Source organism: Urocitellus parryii, chromosome 8 (genome assembly GCF_045843805.1).
Source record: "Urocitellus parryii isolate mUroPar1 chromosome 8, mUroPar1.hap1, whole genome shotgun sequence".
Lineage (NCBI taxonomy): Eukaryota > Metazoa > Chordata > Mammalia > Rodentia > Sciuridae > Urocitellus > Urocitellus parryii.
Window position 1 is genome coordinate 8,165,400 of NC_135538.1, and position 19,157 is coordinate 8,184,556.

The 19,157-nt window shown below is 48.0% G+C and overlaps 1 protein-coding gene across 1 annotated transcript; it reads left to right on the plus strand.

Annotated features, from left to right (window-relative positions):
• The first annotated feature begins 493 nt into the window (after positions 1–493).
• On the plus strand, positions 494–1,984 carry LOC144256647 (sperm motility kinase 2B-like). Its single transcript, XM_077802009.1, has one exon. It carries the CDS (start codon positions 494–496, stop codon positions 1,982–1,984), a length of 1,491 nt encoding a protein of 496 aa, XP_077658135.1.
• The last annotated feature ends 17,173 nt before the right edge of the window (positions 1,985–19,157 follow it).

Consider the following 19,157-nt stretch of genomic DNA (forward strand, 5'->3'; position numbering starts at 1 on the left):
TGGAGACTTGAAGTGACAAGTCCATTGCGCTAGTGTACAAATGTTGACTTCTAAACAAGCAAACATCAGTCTCCACACCCCACTGAAGCAAAAAACATCTGGAGTCCTTTTCTATTCTTATTCTGAAAATGGAAAAAGTTCTGGAGGCCCCAGAGGGAGAGGACCACTGGGGCTGTGTCCAGCCATGACGGGGCCATTTCTAGCGCTGACCTCACAAGGAGCCATTGTGAGGAATCTCAAACAGCCGGTATATAAGGGGGTGGCTGAGGCTGGGCTTTGTCCACAAGTACAGGAAGCTCTTGGTGGTGACCTGTCGGACTCCCAGGTAGTTAGTGCATTTGGTGGTTGGCGGTCGGTGGTTGTGGTCTGTGGATATTGGTTTTTTGATTTGGGTTTTTTGTTTTGTCTGGTTTTGGTTTTTGATTTTGATTTGTTGTTTTGGTTTTTTTTTTTTTTTTTTAGCTAGCATCCTTAGTGGGTGTTCCTGCTCAGGATGTCCATGGTTAGCAAGAGTAGTCAGTCTAGAGTAGCGTTGTGGGGGCCGGGCTCCTGGCAGGAGCCAGGCTTCCTGGACCAGTATGAGGTCCTGAGGGCCATCGGGCATGGCGAGTTTGGCCAGGTCCACCTGGCCCGCCATCGCATCACGGGGGCAGAGGTGGCAGTGAAAGTCCTGAAGACGGAGACGCAGGACATCTCGGACCTCTCCGAAGCTCTAATGTTGGAGAGCCTGGAGCACCCCAACGTGATCCAGCTCTTCCAGGTGATCAGGACCAGGGAAAACCTGTACATGGTGATGGAGCATGCGGGTGGGGGACAGCTACTTGAGCGCATCCCACCTGGTGGCATGCCGCAGGAGGAGGCCTGCAGACTCTTCAGGCAGATCGTGTGTGCCCTGGGCCACTGCCACGACAAGGGCATCATGCACAGAGACGTGAAGCCAGCGAACATCATGATGGATGCCAGAGGACAGGTGAAACTCATTGACTTCGGCCTCAGCGCCAGGTTCACAGCCGGGCAGAAGTTGAATGACTTATGGGGTACTCTGGCTTACATGGCCCCAGAAATTGTCCTGGAGCAAGAGTATGAGGGCCCCTCAGCGGACATCTGGAGCCTGGGCGTCACTCTCTATTTTATGTTGACGGGGAGCCTCCCATTCAGGGGGGACACCCCTCAGGAGATGCTGCTGAGGATCCTTCTGGGAAGGTTCCAGGTGCCCAGCTCTGTTCCCGTCAAAGCACGAAGGCTCATCCGCCAGATCCTGGTCTTGAAACCCAAGAAGCGACCCACCCTGAAGCAGATCCTGCAGCACCCATGGCTGCGGCAGGGTGAGCCGTGTGCACCCCATCCTTCTAGCCAGGCCCTCCCCACACGCCCAGACCCCGCCATCCTGACCATGCTGTTCGACATGGGTTTTGATCCCTACCAAACCTGGGTGTCTCTGGCCAAGAGGAAGTTCGATATGGTGATGGCGACGTACCTCATCCTGAAGCACCAGCAAGGCCAGGGGGTAGGGAGCGCCTTCCAGGGGAAGCCTGTGCCTCAGTGGCTTAGGCCTCGCCAGCACCCCGAGAATCTCTCCCATGTCCCTGTCCTCCCACAGAGGAGCACCAGCCAGCCTGACCTGGGCACCTTCCCCTTGCCCTCTGAGTATCCGCTGCCCAAGTACGCCCAACGGCCAGGGCACAGGGGCATCAGGGGTGGCAGCCTGCCTGCCATTCCTCTGGGCTGCCCGCCTGCAGGGGCCCCCACTCTCCGCAGCTGCTCCCAGTCCGACTCTGGCTTCCCCAGGCCCAAGCCCTCCAGGGTCCTCGGCTGGTGGTCCAGGGCACACAGCAGCTCCTCCTCCCAGGACACAGCCCCGAGGCAAGGCCCTGGCCACACCAATGGCTGGAAACGGGTGAGGAGCAGGATCGCTGCCTGTGTCCGAGCCCTGTGCTGCTGCTGTGTGCCACGTGTCAGCAAAAAAGTGGTTCCAATGTCATAGAGAAGAGACGTGCCACACCCACAGTAGGCCTGCCTCCAAGGAAGTGGAGAGCCAGACAGACAGCTCCAGCGGACGGCCATCTCTCTTCTGCCCCCACCTGCGGAAGACTTCAGAGACTGTTCTGCCTGGGACACTTCGCCCTGCTGGGACACTTCGCCCTGCCCCTCTCTCCTCTCCCACGTTCTTCTCAGATGTTTCTTAATAAATTGGTTTCAGACAAATTGGATCCTAACATTTTGTTCCAAAGACTAAAATGTAGACTGATGAAAAGAAAGGTAGGGCCTCAGGCTGAGCGCAGGAGCCCGTGAGCCATCCTCTCCAAGGCCTGGACCTCTGTGCCTCCTTCTTTTGTGTAGATAGGGACTCCGTGGCCGTGAATAAGAATAGATGGTGCTCACTAGCCTTGAGCCAGTACGGAGCATTCATCTGCTCTGAGCTAATGCAGACAGTCTCGCTTCCCCTCCTACAGTGTGGAAGGAGTCTCATGGAGCCAGTGTAGACATGACTTTTACTTGGCGACCTTGGCCAAGATGACCCTCCTTCAGGATTGTACACAGAGTGGGTGTCAAGTGCTGGATAAATCACTTCTAAGAAGGCCTGAGTGACCTCAGTGTTCTATGGCATCCTCTTCATGAGCCTGTGTGCAGGGAAGGAGGTGGCTCATGGCACCTTCCCACCTGTCACGCTGCCTCCACCCAACATTGTGACTGTTGGTAAAGGTGTTGGACGGGGTGTACACAGGGTTTCTGGAGAGGAGATGTCAATCATGTTATGGATGCAATTTAGTGCTTTTACCCACCCACATTTTTAATAGTTTTTTTTCATATCACCACCTAGGACATTAATGCAGGTTCCCACCCTCCTCACCTTGATGTACAGGCCTGCATGATCTGCCCCAGGACTCACATGCTGCACTGTGGACATGTGGGTTCCTGGTCTGCCTCTGTGGTTATTGACTCGGTTTATTTAATGGACAGGACACTTCCTTGGACCTGTCATCACCTTGCCAGGGAGGCTGGTTGCTTCAACTCTACACAAATATCCTTCCACCAGGCTCACCAGGGTGCATGGCACAGCCTCAAAGACATCTGATAAAAAGGTTAAAAAAGATGAAGCAAGGAGACCAGGTCCTGGTGCCCCAGACAGAAGAGTTATAGCCCAGCTGAGTGTTATTTATGTCCAGCAGTCAGAAGCCAGTGTTCAGAGCCTCTGTTCTGTGCAGCCAGCCAGAATCTCCCCACAGATGCTGCTAAGAGCCATAGCCAAGTAGTAATGATGCATGGCATTTTTGGTTGAAAGGTGACGCCAGCAAGCCTTTGAGATGATATGATTATGTCATAATCATATCATCTGCACTCAAATGGATATTAGACCCCTGCTGTCCACCTTGGCCTGCTACAGGACTCCTGGAGAGTTCCCATTGGTTGGGGAAGTGCAGTAGGAGGGAATTCCGGAGGAGGGATTTCCTGTTGGTGTGTGTCCGGGAGAACGCTGCGTGTGTGGGTCGGCATATTTCCCGGGAGCGTACGGGGCATTGGGGGGAGTTTCAAAAATAAAGTTTGTTCCTGCTTGAGTGGCTCATGATTTTTGTGCCCAGCCAGACTGCGGCAATTGGTGGCCTGTGGGAGGGACGCCTGAAGCTCAGAGGTAAGTAAAATTGCTCGCCCTTGAGGGAAGGCGAGATAATGGGTGACCATTTCAAAAAACAATCTGTTCTTGTTTTGATTTGTTTTGTTTTTGTTTCAAGCTGCCTATCCCTAGAACTTTCTCAGGCAAACTGGGAAAAATGGTTGGCTCAAAGTTTGAAGTTGTTCGGCCCTGAGAAAGAGAAAAGTGATACAACGATTTTTTGTTCCGTTTTTGTTTCACTCTGTTTCAGTTTTGTTTTATGTTATTGGGTTGCATTACCTTTAGAGTAGATTAGAAATTAGTAAAAAACAAACCAAAAGACTGTTAAGTAAATTGTTAGAGGTCCAGACTATGTTAGAAAACATGTTAGGTCAAGCAAAAGAGAAGGTCTCTCGAGCTAGTCAGAGGAAAATTTAAAGGAAGAAAGCTTAGAGGGAAAAACAACCATCAGGTGGGGAGCTACAATAGGAGGCTGCTACTAACTTCGTTCTATCACCAGAGGGCACAATTCAACCAATAGCTCCATCTATAGAGACAGCTGAGTGGCCCTCAACCCCCGTAGTTGATAGACGGAATCCTAAAGCAGGACCTCAAAGATTAGCATGCCCTGTACTTGAGCAGGCAGGAGGGCAACGAGTTCACCATGCTTTAGATTTCAAAACAGTGAAGCAATTAAAGGAGGCTGTAACAACCTATGGTCCGCAAGCACCCTTCACTGTAAGCATGGTCGAATCTATTACCAACTTGGACATGACGCCAGCAGATTGGGCTAAATTGTGTTGATCTGTCCTAAATGGAGGACAATATTTGTTATGGAAGGTTGCCAATGAGGAATTTTACACGGAGACAGCTAGGTGAAATGCAGCAGCTGGTTATCCTCAAAGAAATCTAGATATGTTGTTAGGAAAGAGACCTTATGAGGGTCAACGGCAACAAATTAAATATGATCCTGGCGTATACGCACAAATTGCTGTAGATGCGGTTAGGGCATGGAAAACTTTACAGGGGCATGGAGATTTATAAGAATAATTATCTAAGGTAATACAAGGAACTAATGAACCTTACGCTGAATTTGTAGATAGGCTTATTCAAACATCTGCCAGAATTTTTGGGGATACAGAACAAGCAATGCCATTAATAAAACAACTGGCTTATGACCAAGCAAATCGTTGCTGCAGAGAGGTCATTAGACCATGGAGACATGAAGATTTAAACACATATATTAAATTATGTAGAGACATTAATGAACAAGGGCAAGTCTTGGCAGCTGCAATACAACAGGCTTTAGATGCCAGGCCAAAAACATGCTACAATTGTGAACAAACAGGACATTTTAAAAGGAGTTGTCCCATAGGAGGAGGGTTTAACAAAGCTAGGTATCAAAGGAATAGAATACCGGGTATTTGCCCACGATGCCGTAGAGGGAGACATTAGGCTAATGAATGCCGTTCTCAAACCACCATAGAGGGTATTCCGTTATCAAAAAACAGACAAGGACCAAGTGTTTACCCACAATATTGTGGAGAAAGGCATCAGACTCCATTCCCAAAAAACGGACTGGGGGGCCCAGTGCTCCAGGGCCCACAACCACAAATACACAGGGCAATGGAGGAACCCAGCAACACCATCAGGGTAGTGCCCAGGACACATTATCCATTAAACCTCTCATCAGACAAACTAGAGGGAGCGCAGGGTTGGACATCTGCACCTCTGCCAGAGCAGTACTAACTCCAGAGATGGGAGTTCAAATCATTCCCACAGGAGTAAAAGGACCTCTTCCCCATGGAACAGTAGGCTTATTATTGGGACGCAGTTCTTCTACACTAAAAGGACTTATGATAAGTCCTGGGGTAATTGATCCCAATTATGAAGGTGAAATAAAAATTATAGCTAGTTCTCCAAGAGGTATATCAGTAATTTCACCAGGAGATAGAATAGCACAGTTATTAATAATACCCAGCCTGCATGATAAATTTTTCAGTTGTACTGTAGAAAGAGGTTCCAGGGGATTAGGCTCCACAGGAGTGGATTGGGCTATGCTGTCTTTAAATTTAGATTCTTGCCCCATGCTAAAACTAAATATTCAAGTACATGAATTTAATGGGCTACTGGACACAGGAGCTGACCTTAGCATCATATCTCGTCAAGAATGGCCAAAATATTGGCCATTACAACAAGCCACTCAAACGCTTCGAGGCTTAGGAGTGGCAACTAATCCCCATAGAAGTGCAATGGTATTAGATTGGAAGGATCCTGAAGGATGTGAAGGAACTATACAGCCATATGTATTGGATCATCTTCCTATAAATTTATGGGGACTAAATGTCCTAGATCTATTAGGTTTGACATTAACAAATAACATCAATCCTAATGCGCCCACTACTAGGGCTAGACAAGGCTTTAAGAAAGAAAAGAGATTAAGAGAACAAGAACAAGGCATAACAGCACCAATTCAAATAGATCAAGGAATAAATAGACATGGATTGGGTTTTCAGAAAGGGCCACTGAGACAATCAAAATTACTTGTAAATCAGAAAGACCAGTATGGGTTCCTCAGTGGCCCCCGACTAAAGAAAAGATACAAGTAGCCCATGACCTGGTCAAACAACAATTAGCAGAGGGACATATACAGCCTTCCATATCTCCCCATAATACTCCCATTTTTGTCATTAAATATTGTCATTAAATTTTGCCACTGTGGGTGTTCCAAAACAGTTAAAAACAGATAATGGTCCTGGCTATACCTCTAACTCTTTTAAACAATTTTGCTCATCATTTGTCATTACTCACATAACAGAAATTCCATACAATCCACAGGGACAAGGCATAGTTGAAAGATCTCATCAAACTATTAAAATGTACTTATTAAAGCAAAAAGAGGGAATTGGAAAGGGGTATATATCCCCCAAAGATAAACTTAAAATAACCCTTTTTACTCTAAACTTTTTAAATTTGGATTCATCAGGACTTAGTGCTGCAGAAAGACATATGTATCCAAAAAATGTACATAAACCAAGGTACTTTGGAAGGATATTCTAACAGGACAATGGAAAGGTCCTGACCCAGTGATTGTCTGGAGTCAAGGTTCTGTTTGTGTGTTTCTACAGGGAGAACAGCAGCCGATTTGGATTCCAGAGAGACTAACAAAGTGATTTCTACAGACCAAAAAAAAAAAAAAGATGATTTGACTCAAATCCATAACAGCTGATATCCAGAGCTCCAGCTTGGCTATTCTTACATCTGCGACAGTGATTAACCAGGATGCTTTTTTCAATATCTATTTTATTATTGCCTTTTCCCACATCATAAAGTTCTATTTTATTTTTTGAGTTCATACCTAGGTTAATGTTTTTCTGATCAGTTTTATTTTTTGACTGTGGAATTTTTAAACATTGCAATGGAGATTTCACCTGTGTAAAGCTACAAGGCTTTTACTATTTTGTCTTATGTGTTGTATGTTTGTGTGCACACTTCTGTTTTGTGTTGTATGTCTGTATGTGCGTATGTCCATATATCATATATGAGGAGCGCTCATGAAAAAATGGATCTGAATTTTTTTTTATTATTCACGTGATTTTAATGGTTTAATTTAAATTGGGTAAACAGCTGTTAAGGATTGTTTTAATATGTGAACAAATAAGGAGGTTAACAGATCTGTTTGTTTACTTTCACCTTTCCTTTTCATTATATTTAATAATTCTGTTCAGGATAATGTAAATTGTTCAGAAAATTATTTTCTTAGTACCTGTTGAAATGTTACATATTTTTTTTAGCATCATTGTCAGAATTCCCATCTCCATCCCAGTGCCAGTGAAGACAAAGATGAAACCAAACTACAGCTTCTTCGATAGTTATCACAACAAACTGATGCATCAATGAATAATAACTCAACAAGTAATGCTCAATCAAGGAGTCGATTTATTTTGGGAGGAAATGGACATATTGATAGATTCCTCCACTTTGAACTACTTGCAGAACTTACCTGGACTATGTATCACTTGTATGCATTGTGAACTAACTGTTGGTGCATCAAATTGTGGTAGTGCTGGAATATCTTTGCTGATGTGTCACTAGTGTTGCAATTTTTCCAAAGGAGCCATCAATTGGCTTGGTGTCATGACATTTCTGTATCCTCCTCCCTTCTACTAGTGATGGTCTAAATTTGGGGGCCAACAGAGGTGAGGCAAAGAACCTCACCCCCCCACACTGGCACCAAGGCCAAATTTGGGGGCCACAGAGGTGAGGCAATGAACCTCACCCCCCCACTGGTGCATAGGCCTATCCACAAGTATGGCTGCATGCTGGACCGGTAGTCAGTGACAGGTATGATCCAATTGCAGTGGTACCAACCTAAGACAGGAGGCTGACGCCTAGAGGTCAGCTCATCCGATGACGGATAAGGACCATATATTGAATTGGACAACCTAACAGGCACGGTCCCTAAGCCACATTGCTTGTTGCTTAATTAAACAGAAGGGGGGAGATGCTAAGAGCCATAGCCAAGTAGTAATGATGCATGGCATTTTTGGTTGAAAGGTGACGCCAGCAAGCCTTTGAGATGATATGATTATGTTAAGATCTGCATTCAAATGGATATTAGACCCCTGCTGTCCACCTCGGCCTGCTACAGGACTCCTGGAGAGTTCCCATTGGTTGGGGAAGTGTGGTAGGAGGGAATTCTGGAGGAGGGATTTCCTGTTGGTGTATATGCAGGAGAATGCTGCGTGTGTGGGTCGGCATATTTCCGGGGAGCGTACGGGACATTGGGGGGAGTTTCAAAAATAAAGTTTGTTCCTGCTTGAGTGGCTCATGATTTTGTGCCCAGCCAGACTGAGGCAAGATGCATCTGCAGAGTGGTCACCAGCACATGCACAGTCTGTAGCTCCCAGGTGGCGAGGACTTCCACCAAATCAGTGGCACTTTTCCCCACCATGTCAGTAGCAGAAGCCCAAGACAAGGAGCTCAAGGTCTCAACAGACCTCTAAGGTCCTTCAGCCCTAAGTGTTCGATTACACAGGACCTGGTCCTTCCTGGGCAGGAGTCCCAGCTGTGAGACGTAGACAAGGAGAGCCCTAGACAAGGAGAGCCCTCAGTGGTTGCAGGGGTAGAGGCTTAGCCCTGGGCTGTGGCACAATCCTCTCATTTAATAGCCCAGGATGGAGGATAAGGAGGAGCCCTGCAGGAAGGAGGGAGAGGTAAGGAGGAGATGGATTAGGCAGGGAGCTCCACGGAGGAAGCAGAAAGCAGGAGACGACTCTAGACCCGCTCCCGATCCCATGGGCAGGAGGAGACGGGCCACAGCACACCTCACAGACGGGCCCATCCAGGAGGAGTCTGGAGACCACAGGAAGGGCACTGGCATCATGCACACTGGGACCACGGGGAGTTCTGCAGGTGGGAAAGATGTCAAGCTCAGCTTGGAGCAAAGTGACACTTCAGGGGCCATGAAACATAAGCATGTGGCAGGCGCAGGGCTTATTTATTTGCCTGTGCCCTCTTGGCCAATGCTGGCTGCAGAAGGAAGGTCCACACCAGCATCTGCCCTTGTTTCATCTGCAGACAGGGGCCACCATCTGTCACAGGGCTCAAGGAGCACTGGGGGAGGGGACCATGGACACAGGGAGCTCGTGGCTGGAATGCATCAGGGCTCTTGGAATTGCTGGTGCCTTCTCTCCACTTGCCACTGTATGGCAGCTGCTGGAGGGACGCCGAGTTCCACTGGAAGAGACGCTTATGCCCACAGGTGTGTGATGCTCATGGTGAGCACTCTGTACAGAGGGGCTCAAGGGGCCCGGGCACCAACTCAAGGCAGAGGGCGGGGCGGGGCAGAGGTGAGGGCACTCAGAGTGCTCAGAGGAAGAAGGACAGTGCAGAGAAAGAGCTGTGGACAGCACTGCCAGTGGCGGGAAGGAGAGGTGCAAGGACGGTGCACCCAGGCACTGGGGACAGGCACGCCTGTGTCCCGCTGAGGCTTGGCAAGGTCCTCTGTCACTGCCCCATTTGGAAGCATTCTTGATGACTTCCGTGGTCTTCCTTGATGACATGAGAGCCTCTCAGGGACAGGCATCAGGACAGGAAGCAAGTCCTAAAGTGGCTGCACACAAGTGGAGACGCCCCTGTGGGTCTCAGGAGATGTCCCCGTGGGCCCTGTCTCTCCTTCCACTGCCTCCCACCCACATGGCAGGTGGGTGCCTTCACTCCTGGGTCAGGTCCTCTTCTCTGCAACAAGTGGCCACCCTGGATCCGGGACAGTTTGTCCTGCAGAGCTCAGAAAGGGCAGTTTATCCTTCAGGGTAAAAGCGTAGTCACTATATTCTAAATCGACAGATGAAAAGTGCCTGGAGAAAATAAACCTCAAGTATTTCTACAATGTTGGATCCATTAAAAAGTGGGACATGGCGAAGGGTATGGTTTCATGATTCCACCCCTTCTCACTCTTCTCCGATGACTCAGGCTGTTAGGTTTCAGCACAGTGTCCAACTCTGCCTGGTGTCCTGAAGGAGCCCTGGCTGTGGGGCCGGCCTACATTGACCTGGTCCCAGCCTGGCCACTTGGACTGTGACACTGATACATTCCCTCCCCCAACCCCAAGGCACGTGGTCCTCCCACTGGGCATGGCCCTTCCCCTCTCGAAGGAAGAGTGTGAATGTCCCTCCAGATTCCGTGTCACGAGGGTAAAATTCAGGCCTCATTTTAAATGATGTTCTAGCGTTTCCGTGTCAATGTATTTTTTTAAACTCTCGGCACAAGCACAAAGGGGACCCTGAGAATTCTTTTCACCTGTAAGACATGGATGTTTTGCCAAAGTGGTAGCTCAAATGAGAAGAGACTTGGGAGGTGAAGTAGCTGTTCTTCACTCTCTCTCTCTAAGATGGGACCTCAGATCAGCCTTTGGAAAGAGAGGAAAGCAGTTCCCGTTTAAGAACCTCCAAGAGAGAAGATTTCAGAACCCATGCGTTCATTTATCTACAGGACCATGCTTGTTTGGTGTCTGTAGATTAGATGCCTCAAGACCCTGACACTCAATAAAATATATATATATATATATATAATTTTTTTTTTGAAGAAAAGAGCTGGGGATGTGGCTCAGTGGTAAAGCACCCTTGGATTCAATCCTTGGTACAAAAAAAAAAAAAAAAAAAAACAAAAAAAAACAGACAGCCTGTCTGGAGGCCTCATGGCTGGGGAGGAGGAAACCACAGTAGGCTGGCCCTGGCAGAGATGGAGTGTTCCATATGGAGCATCCCACATACCGCCATCCTATGGCAGGGTTGGCTCCCGACATGTTGTGTTTGGCCTAAACAGTGTTGTTGTGCTACCTTAGTTTTTAAAATTGTGGAGTAGTTTCCAACACTTAGAAGTTTGGAAAATTCATGTGCACATATGAATCCATACTCCCCACATGCATTTACATCCAGATTTCCAAAGTCTCTCTAAAACCTTAGGAGGTCCAAGAGATAGCTGGACCACATTCTTGCCTCACTATAATGGGGTGGTGCCGAGGGCTCCGCCTCCTCAGATGGGCACATGCCTTAGCACTTCGTGGTCCCACCAGTGCCCAAGGACATCTCAGAGGCATCATCTGTGTTGCCGACTGGTCTCTTTGACTTGGTGACCCATAGGAGAGAGCTGCACAGTTCAATAGAATATAAGGCCAGTCACAGACACAAGGTATACATGGGATTTAAATTTTCTGTTGGTCACATTTAAAAACAATAGAAAGCAACAAGTAAAATTTATTCTAGTCATATATTATCATGTAACTATGTCAAAGATACGATACATTCAATATAAAAAATCATAAATGCAACATTTATACTATTTCAAATCTTCAAAATCTAGTGCATATATTACTCTGACAGCACATGTCAATTTGCATTTCAGTTGTTTGATAATGGACTGTGGCCAGTAGGGACAGGATCAGCCAGGACAATGTGACAGCACAGTGCCTGGTGGAGGGACTGAGTGTCTGAACGAGGCTGAGGCCCAACAACCAGTGCCATAAAGAAAGTGCTTTTTGTCCTTCCTTTTATGCAGAATTAGAAGCCACTGGAAATCCACTCAGGGCTGCAGTCCAATGTTTTATTGAAGTTCTTTGTCATAGCTAACATTCCTCCTATCACATGTTAGATTCATTTATCCTTAGAATGTCGTGCATGTATATAGAGAAAAGCAGAGTAGGACTTTCTGGAAGTTTCCGAACTGGTGTAGAGTGCTGGGGGTTCCAAGTGGAACTGCAGAAGAGAGGCGGACAGGAGGAGCCAGACCTGGGGCCCACTGCAGGATCAGAGGGAGCAGCCTCCTCAGCTCTCCATCATGTAGGCATGTGCAAGATTGTATTTATAGAAGGACAGTCACTATGTGTGTGTGTGAGAGAGAGTGTGTGCACGCACAGTGGGAGCAGGGTGAAAAACACTTCTTTATAATATAATGTTCCAGAACATATAAAATAATCTCTTTTGTGTTAGTTGTTGAGGTACTTGGAGTGTTTCCCAGCCCTTCATTCATCTTTTATGGATCATTTATTTGCTTTAAACCCCATTATCCTGGGTGGCCCTATGGAAGTTGGGTACCAGGTATGGCCACAATTTGCTAAAAGAGGCCTTAAAAATGTATAAGTCATATGCAACAACTTAAGACCATAAAGCAGTTATTTACTTACTGTGTGATTCTACCAAGCTCATGTTTAGTGAGTAATTATGGACTTGATTGTACAATTATAATATGTTTTAAATTACTGTTTAACCCCATTTTTATTGAATAAATCAGGACAATATCTTTTATAGAAACAGATTTTTTTTAGAAAAAAGGAAATTGACTATGAAGAAAGAATTTACCCCTAAACCTTCCAACCAAAGTGACTGAGCTTATTTAGTCCCTCCCCAGACCCTTCTGTAAGTTGATCTTAGAGCAAAGGCAGGGAAAAGAAGACTTCATTTTTATGGCTTATGTGGAATGAAGACAAGTCTCTGCTGCGAGACGGTGGCCATCTCTGACACTACTGTGCTCTGCGGCTCTTTTCCATGTAAGGGAAATGCTTCCAGACTGCTCTCGATTCAGCCTGCCTGGATGGGTTACTGGCCCAAATAACTGGGTCTCTGGGCCTTGTCCTTATTCCTCTTTGCCTCCTGTGCTTTGTTTGAATATTTTAATTGATGATGACCATTCCTTACCTGTCAATCAACTGGCACATTTCTGGATCATTCCCACCCCAACTTGATAGCAGCAAGTGTTTTTTTTTTTTTTTTTTAAATGAATTCCTTCAATGTGAATCTTTTGTGTCCAGGCAAAGTCTGGGACAGAAACCCACCCAAACCCAGAAATACTTGTGAAGGAATTCCCCAGGGTGTGTTCAATTACAGGGTTATGTTACAGTCTCCTGTAAACTCCATCATATCCCCGACTCGTGTCTGGAAAGGCAAAAAGGAGAGCCAGATGTGACGGAGGAGTAATGGTAGCGACCAGCACCAGGGTGGTGGGAAAGGCATGCCCGGGCCAGGAAGTCTGGGTGGGGCAGAGGTTGGGCCTCACACACAGGTGTTCCGCCGCCCTGCTGTCCATCCCACTGAATGCAGAGTACCATCATTCACCCAGGAATGGACGCCCAGGACCTCCTCCAGGCAGGGACCCGAGGCCAGGGCATCCACTGAGGGGAAATACAGGAAGGACACGAGACAATGCTCAGAGGCGTGTGTGCATGCCCTCGTCTGCACACGTGTGTACCACACCCCTGTGTGAGCATTCCCAGCTAGATTGCACCCATTCCTTTGCTCTTGCTCAGGAAAGTTTAGGAAGCTCAGTGAAGAGGTGTTCCTAGAGTGACGATACCAATCTTTAGGATTGGCCCACATTCCACTGATGTTGAAGATTAAACCCCTGAGAAACGCCGAGGCAGGAACAGAAAGTAAACTGTATTTAAGAAACAGAACAGAGAGTGGGGGAGAGGACTCCTCCAGAAGGGATCCAGAGCTGGTGCCCAAGGGAGTGGTGGTGTCTTGCCCCTTAGAGATTCTAGGTCATGCCTACATGACCAAAAGGTGACCCACAGGCAGGAGACAGCTGAAGTGATTGCTTGTGTTGGAAACTGCATCCTTCTCCTCCTCCAGAGGCTGTCAGCAACCAGGCGATGGGGAGCGCTATCTACCTATTTCCTTTTTTTGGATAATCAGCTCTCTGTCCTTTGCCCTGTTCTCATCAATAGGCTGAAGCAACTCTGCTTGACATGGAACAGGAAGCCGTCTGCACAGCGCACCACTTTAATGACAACCTGTCACATCCCGTACAAATGACACCAACACCCCATGTTTTTCAGCAACATATTCAAAGGCAACAGACTCCAAGGATCCCGGTAAGAAGAGATGGCACATTAAGTGGCGGTAATGAGGAAAGCTTAACATCTGATTCCTTGCAAAAGGTATGGACGACCCTAAAGAAAGCAGCGCAGTCTAGTGAGCACCAGGGCCAGCGGCAGCCAGGAGACTTTACGGAGCAGACCCTAAGCCTGCAGGGTCAAGGGCAGGGAGGGAGACCCGGATACCAGGAGAAGCAAGGAGATCCCCTGGTGGGAGCCATGGGTACCCCGAGGCCCAGCTCCTGCAGATGTTCTGCTTGGAAAAACCAGAGGGCAAGAGAGTACCCTGAAGCACCCCCCAAAATTCAGCAAGAAGGACAAGGGGACCTAATTCATGGGCCGAGTCAGGGGAATCTCCATAAGCAGAGCTGTTCTGTGGGTCTAGCTGTTCTGTGGGTCTAGCTGTTCTGTGGGTCTAGGTACAGGGTCAGGGGCGTTTAAGAGCATGAGATTTAGCCGTCTGTTGCTAGGGCTGAAATAGGGGGTGATCTAGATGTTGGGACATCTCAGGACCCAGAGGTATGCTTAAAAGACCAATGAGTCCAAATGCCACCAGGCAGCAATCTGAGTGTGGTGTGGAGGCTGCCGTGTCACAGTCAGTGGGGACAGGAGGAGTCAGGTCTCTGAGAGCTGCCCTCTAGTCTGTGCAGCTTGGTAGAGAGTCAAGTCAAAAGGCCATTGGTCACCCAGACAGCAACACAGACCAGGGTAAATGGCACAGGCCAAGTAACAAAAGCCATATAATTCCACGCTTGGACTTGAAAGCCGTATTCTGGGTATATAAACATGTAAAACACACGTGTTTATAACACTGGGACAATCACAATAATGTATCCTTTTTTTTTCTGAGGATTTAGGAAAATGAATTGGGAAATTTTTCAGCTCATTGTTTTTGGTAAAGTGACACATGCACACAAAGTCGTAGACAAGTATTTACAACAATTTGAGGCTCACCACAAAACTCTACGACTTAGAGTGGTTCTTCCTTGAGGGCCCCATATTTGCCATGGGACTGTGTCATTATAGAAACCCATTTGCAGATGGCACATTCTTCAATAGAATCAATCATAAATTTGGCGTGACTTAGATACGTGGATTCTTCCAGAAGGCTGGGACTTGGACCAAGGGAAACCTTCTTCCAAAACCCTTTACACACATAGCATTCATAATAGAACCCTACAGCTATCATCTTTGGAGACTGTGTTTAAGATAATTATCATCTTTTGCCACATTTCCTTAGGGAAAATGTAAATGAAAATGACTTCCATGGTAAAGAACCCAGTGAGCTTTGCAATCAACACACTTCCATCGATTCTGGACCCCTATGAAGGGTTTTGAAATATGAAACCAACATGCTGGAATATGGAGTAGTACTGAGGACAAAGGAGGGCAGCCAGGGAAGATACCAACAGCCGCAGCAGAACACTATCCTAAATGGCACAGTGGGTTAAACTGGGTCCCCTCAAAATATTTGCTGCAGTCCCAGCCCCAGGTATCTTCTTTGGAAACACAAATGTGATCAAGTTAAGGTCATGGCAGCTTTGCATGGACCCTCAGTCTCATGACTGGGGCCCTTGTAAGAAGGAGAGGGACATTTGGACACAGTCACAAAAGGAAGATGCCCACAACTCAACCTCAGTTCCTATCCCTGAGCCTCTCCCTCTGACCCCCTAAATCCCCTAGCTCTATCCATCTCTTCCCAGTCACTGCCTTTGCACAGACCCTGAGAGCTCCGCCCAGCACAGTGGCCTTGGTACATGGAGAAGCATCTCCCTCCTTGGAGACTTCTCTAGCTCTGAGTTTTCTTCCTTGCTGCAGCCAGTTCAGTACCATTGGGATGTCCAGGAGAAGCCCAGGTTCTTGGTGTCCTGAACAAAGAACTGAGAGAGACCCACAGAAGGAACCAATACGGTACAGATTTACTGAAGGTGAAGATAGCACTCTGTTAGGCAGAATGGAGTGGGATGAGCAAGAGACAGAGGCTCAGGGCCCCGATGTCTGGAATTTAGGGTCTTATATCCTGAACTGTGGGGTGTTCTCTTTTCTACCTGACCCTGATTCAAGACCTCACTCCATTTCCTCCCATTGGTTATCTATGATACCTGATTAGAATAATTTCCTATCCCCCCCATTGGTTACTTTAGAGAAACTAATTAGAATACTCCCCACTTTACTTCCACTGCTCATTGTAAAATTTGAACCTGTGGCGGGAGTTGTCGGGTGATAAGTCCTCAGTGGCGGGAGTTGTCATGGTAATGGGATTTATTGTAAAAGGGACAGGACTGGTCTCCTTGTCTTATCCTTCAGTGGCTTCCTTTTAATATGCCACCTACGACATCTTGATGTCCCTGACTTCTGCATAATAAGGTGGCCTTAGAAGTTTTGCATCACCCTGATCCCCTCCCATCCTTTCTACTTACTTTTAAATGGCTTTAACTCTTTGGGGCTTTTCTCTTCTCATATAATAAAACTGAAACTCCTGAGTGTGGCCTCTAGTGTCCTGTGGCCTATTTCTCTGTCCTCTCCAGTACAGGCTCACATTTCTCCTGCTTGCTCTCCTTTATCAAGATTCACCACCTTCTTTCTGCTCCTGGAATTCACCTCGACCCACCCTCTCTCAGGACCTTTGCACATGCTGTTCTCTCCACCCAGACTCACCGCCTCCTCTGAGAGCTTCATTCCAATGTTGTGCTCATAGCTTCCTGGGCTTCAGGAACTCAGCACAATTTACAGTCAGACCTTTTTTTGTGTGATTATTTGATAAATATCTATTCCTCTCATTATCCAACAATTTCCTGATGGTTGATCTCCTGCCAGTTCCTTTCCCAGGCCTAGTGCAGTGCCTGCACAGCTGGGGTCATCAGCAAGCCTTTACTGAGTGCCTGAGTCTTCTGCTAAATCCATTAAAATGTTCCTTCCACCAGCAATGATCTCTCTGAAGCAGGAAAGCTCACAAAAGATGCACTTAGATTATCTTGATCCTTTTCACCACCTGTCTTCTTGCTCCTCCCCTTTTAAAGATTTCATAAAAGATTGACCAAAATATTAATCTGGCTGAAGATCTCAGCCCCAGGCTTGTGGCATTGCTAAGTGATGAGGACATTTATTGTAAGAAACATTTCTCATTAAAAAAAATGGAAGAGGTCATGACAGAGACCCCATCTCTCTATTTTAAGCCTTTTGTGAACATCAAGTGTCACAAACCCTCAGCCTTTTACCCCTGAGGAGTCTTTTCATCTCATTTTCTGATTAAAAGATCGACTCTCGTGAAAGAGAACAGTCCACGAGACCCAGTCACCCATGGGAAACAGCAACGGTGCTGCAGTCGGGATGGAGAGCCATGTTTCCAAAGGACGAATGGATCTCCCTCTAAATGACCCATCCTAGGATAGCACTTGGTCCAGCTGGACCTCCCTCTGGTCAGAACCCTGTCCATGCTGCGGTCTGACAGTGCCCTGAGGGTCCATTGTGGTTGGAGGCTGGGTCCACTGGGTGATGGTGCTGGGGTTAGTGAGCTTTGGGGGAGGTAGGGACTACTGGGAGGTCATTTGGTCCTTGGGGGTGTGCCCTCGGAAGGCAGCTCTTCTGGGACTCCATGTTAGTTATTAAAGGAGCCAGCCTGGCCCCTCCCTTGCCCTCTGCTTCCTGGCTCTCTATGTGACACAGGTCTCTGCCATTGACATCTGCCTTTCCCCCATCCACCACGGGGCCCTCATCAGAACTGAGCTGAGGCAGGCACCATGCCCTTGAACCCTCCAAACTGTGAACTAAATCAACCTCGTTTTCATTATAAGTAGCTTGTGTCTGGTATTTCATGATAGGGTGAAAACCTGACTAATCCAGTCCATCTACAAACCTGGACCGCCCTTACCTCTTTACCCCTAAAGCTACTTCGCATCTGGGTAGCTTCTGGTTGCCCTCCTATCTAGAAGAGTGGCCCTCCAAGCCGTCCACCTTCCCACCTCCTGGGCAAGGACAGGTGCGGTTGTTTGCAGGTGAGCCTGACTGGACGTGCTGCAAGTGCTGCAACCTGTCGGGTGTCGCCATCTTTTTGGCAGCACCTAGGGGTGGAGCACAGGAGGCAGCCGGGCGGCTTCTCCAAGCTGAGCCCCAGCTCTGGTGTCCTCCACACCCAGGAAGAAGGTCCAATGGGCTGTTGGCCACTGTCCAACAGGTTCAGACACTTCAATCAAAGCGACCTCACATCCTGCTGGGATCCTGGGTGTCTTGGCTTGGCCACCTGAAGTCCCTGCTCAGGGGCAGGGCTGTTTGCACACATGGCCCTGGGTGGCGCGATCAGCGGGAGCAAACTGTGCCACTCGCTGTGGCTTCCCCAGAAGGGGCCCTGGCCTGGCAGGCACCAGCGTTTAGCATGTGCTCCCCTCTAGCGCTTCCTACTCCCAAATAACTGAGCCCTCAAAGCCAACAAAAGTCCAAGGTCACCGCAGCAGTTTTAACTGTGAGGGAAGCGGCTGCCGGTGGGGTTTCCCGTCAGTTGTGGGGCATCTAGGATCTGAACCAGGGTGGAGTCTTGTTCCGAAGCCCACACTGTAGAGCACCAGGACAACGTCCCAGGCTGGCTAATGTCCTTGTCACTGACATGCAAGTAATTTGATATTGCCTACCCCACGGGATTCACTGGTTCCCTCTGTGAGGCAGGAACAAGTTTTCAGTCACAAGCTAGGGTGGATGGAATGTGACTGGCTTGTCATCATTTGGATAATCAGGTTAATTTCTGGTCGGAGGCCCTGTGCCGTTGAAAACTAAACACACCCAGACATGTCTGGTCTGGGGATCTCAGTCAAATGTCATGATTTCTTTGCAGCTTGAGGCTTAAAGCTCGGCTTTAAGATGCTTTTCTCTTGCCCCTTCCTCCCCTGGATCATGCCAACGTCAGCCCGGCAGGTGGGGGAAGGACATGCCCCCACCTCAGTCTCCACCTGCTTCCAACGACAGGGTCTTGGAGTAGCTCACAATTTCCAGTCCTTGTCATCAGGAGGGGCTATGACAGTGTGTGCTAACTAGACATAGGTAACCTGTCAGTGTGGAGCCCACCTGACTTCACCCCTTGGAGCTAGAGAGTGTTCCCTGAGCTCCTGAAACGCATCTCTGTTTAGGGACCCCTGCCCCCTGTTCTGTTGCTCTGGGGGTGGGGAGTGGGCTTTCTGACCTACCAGGCTGCACCTGGAGGCA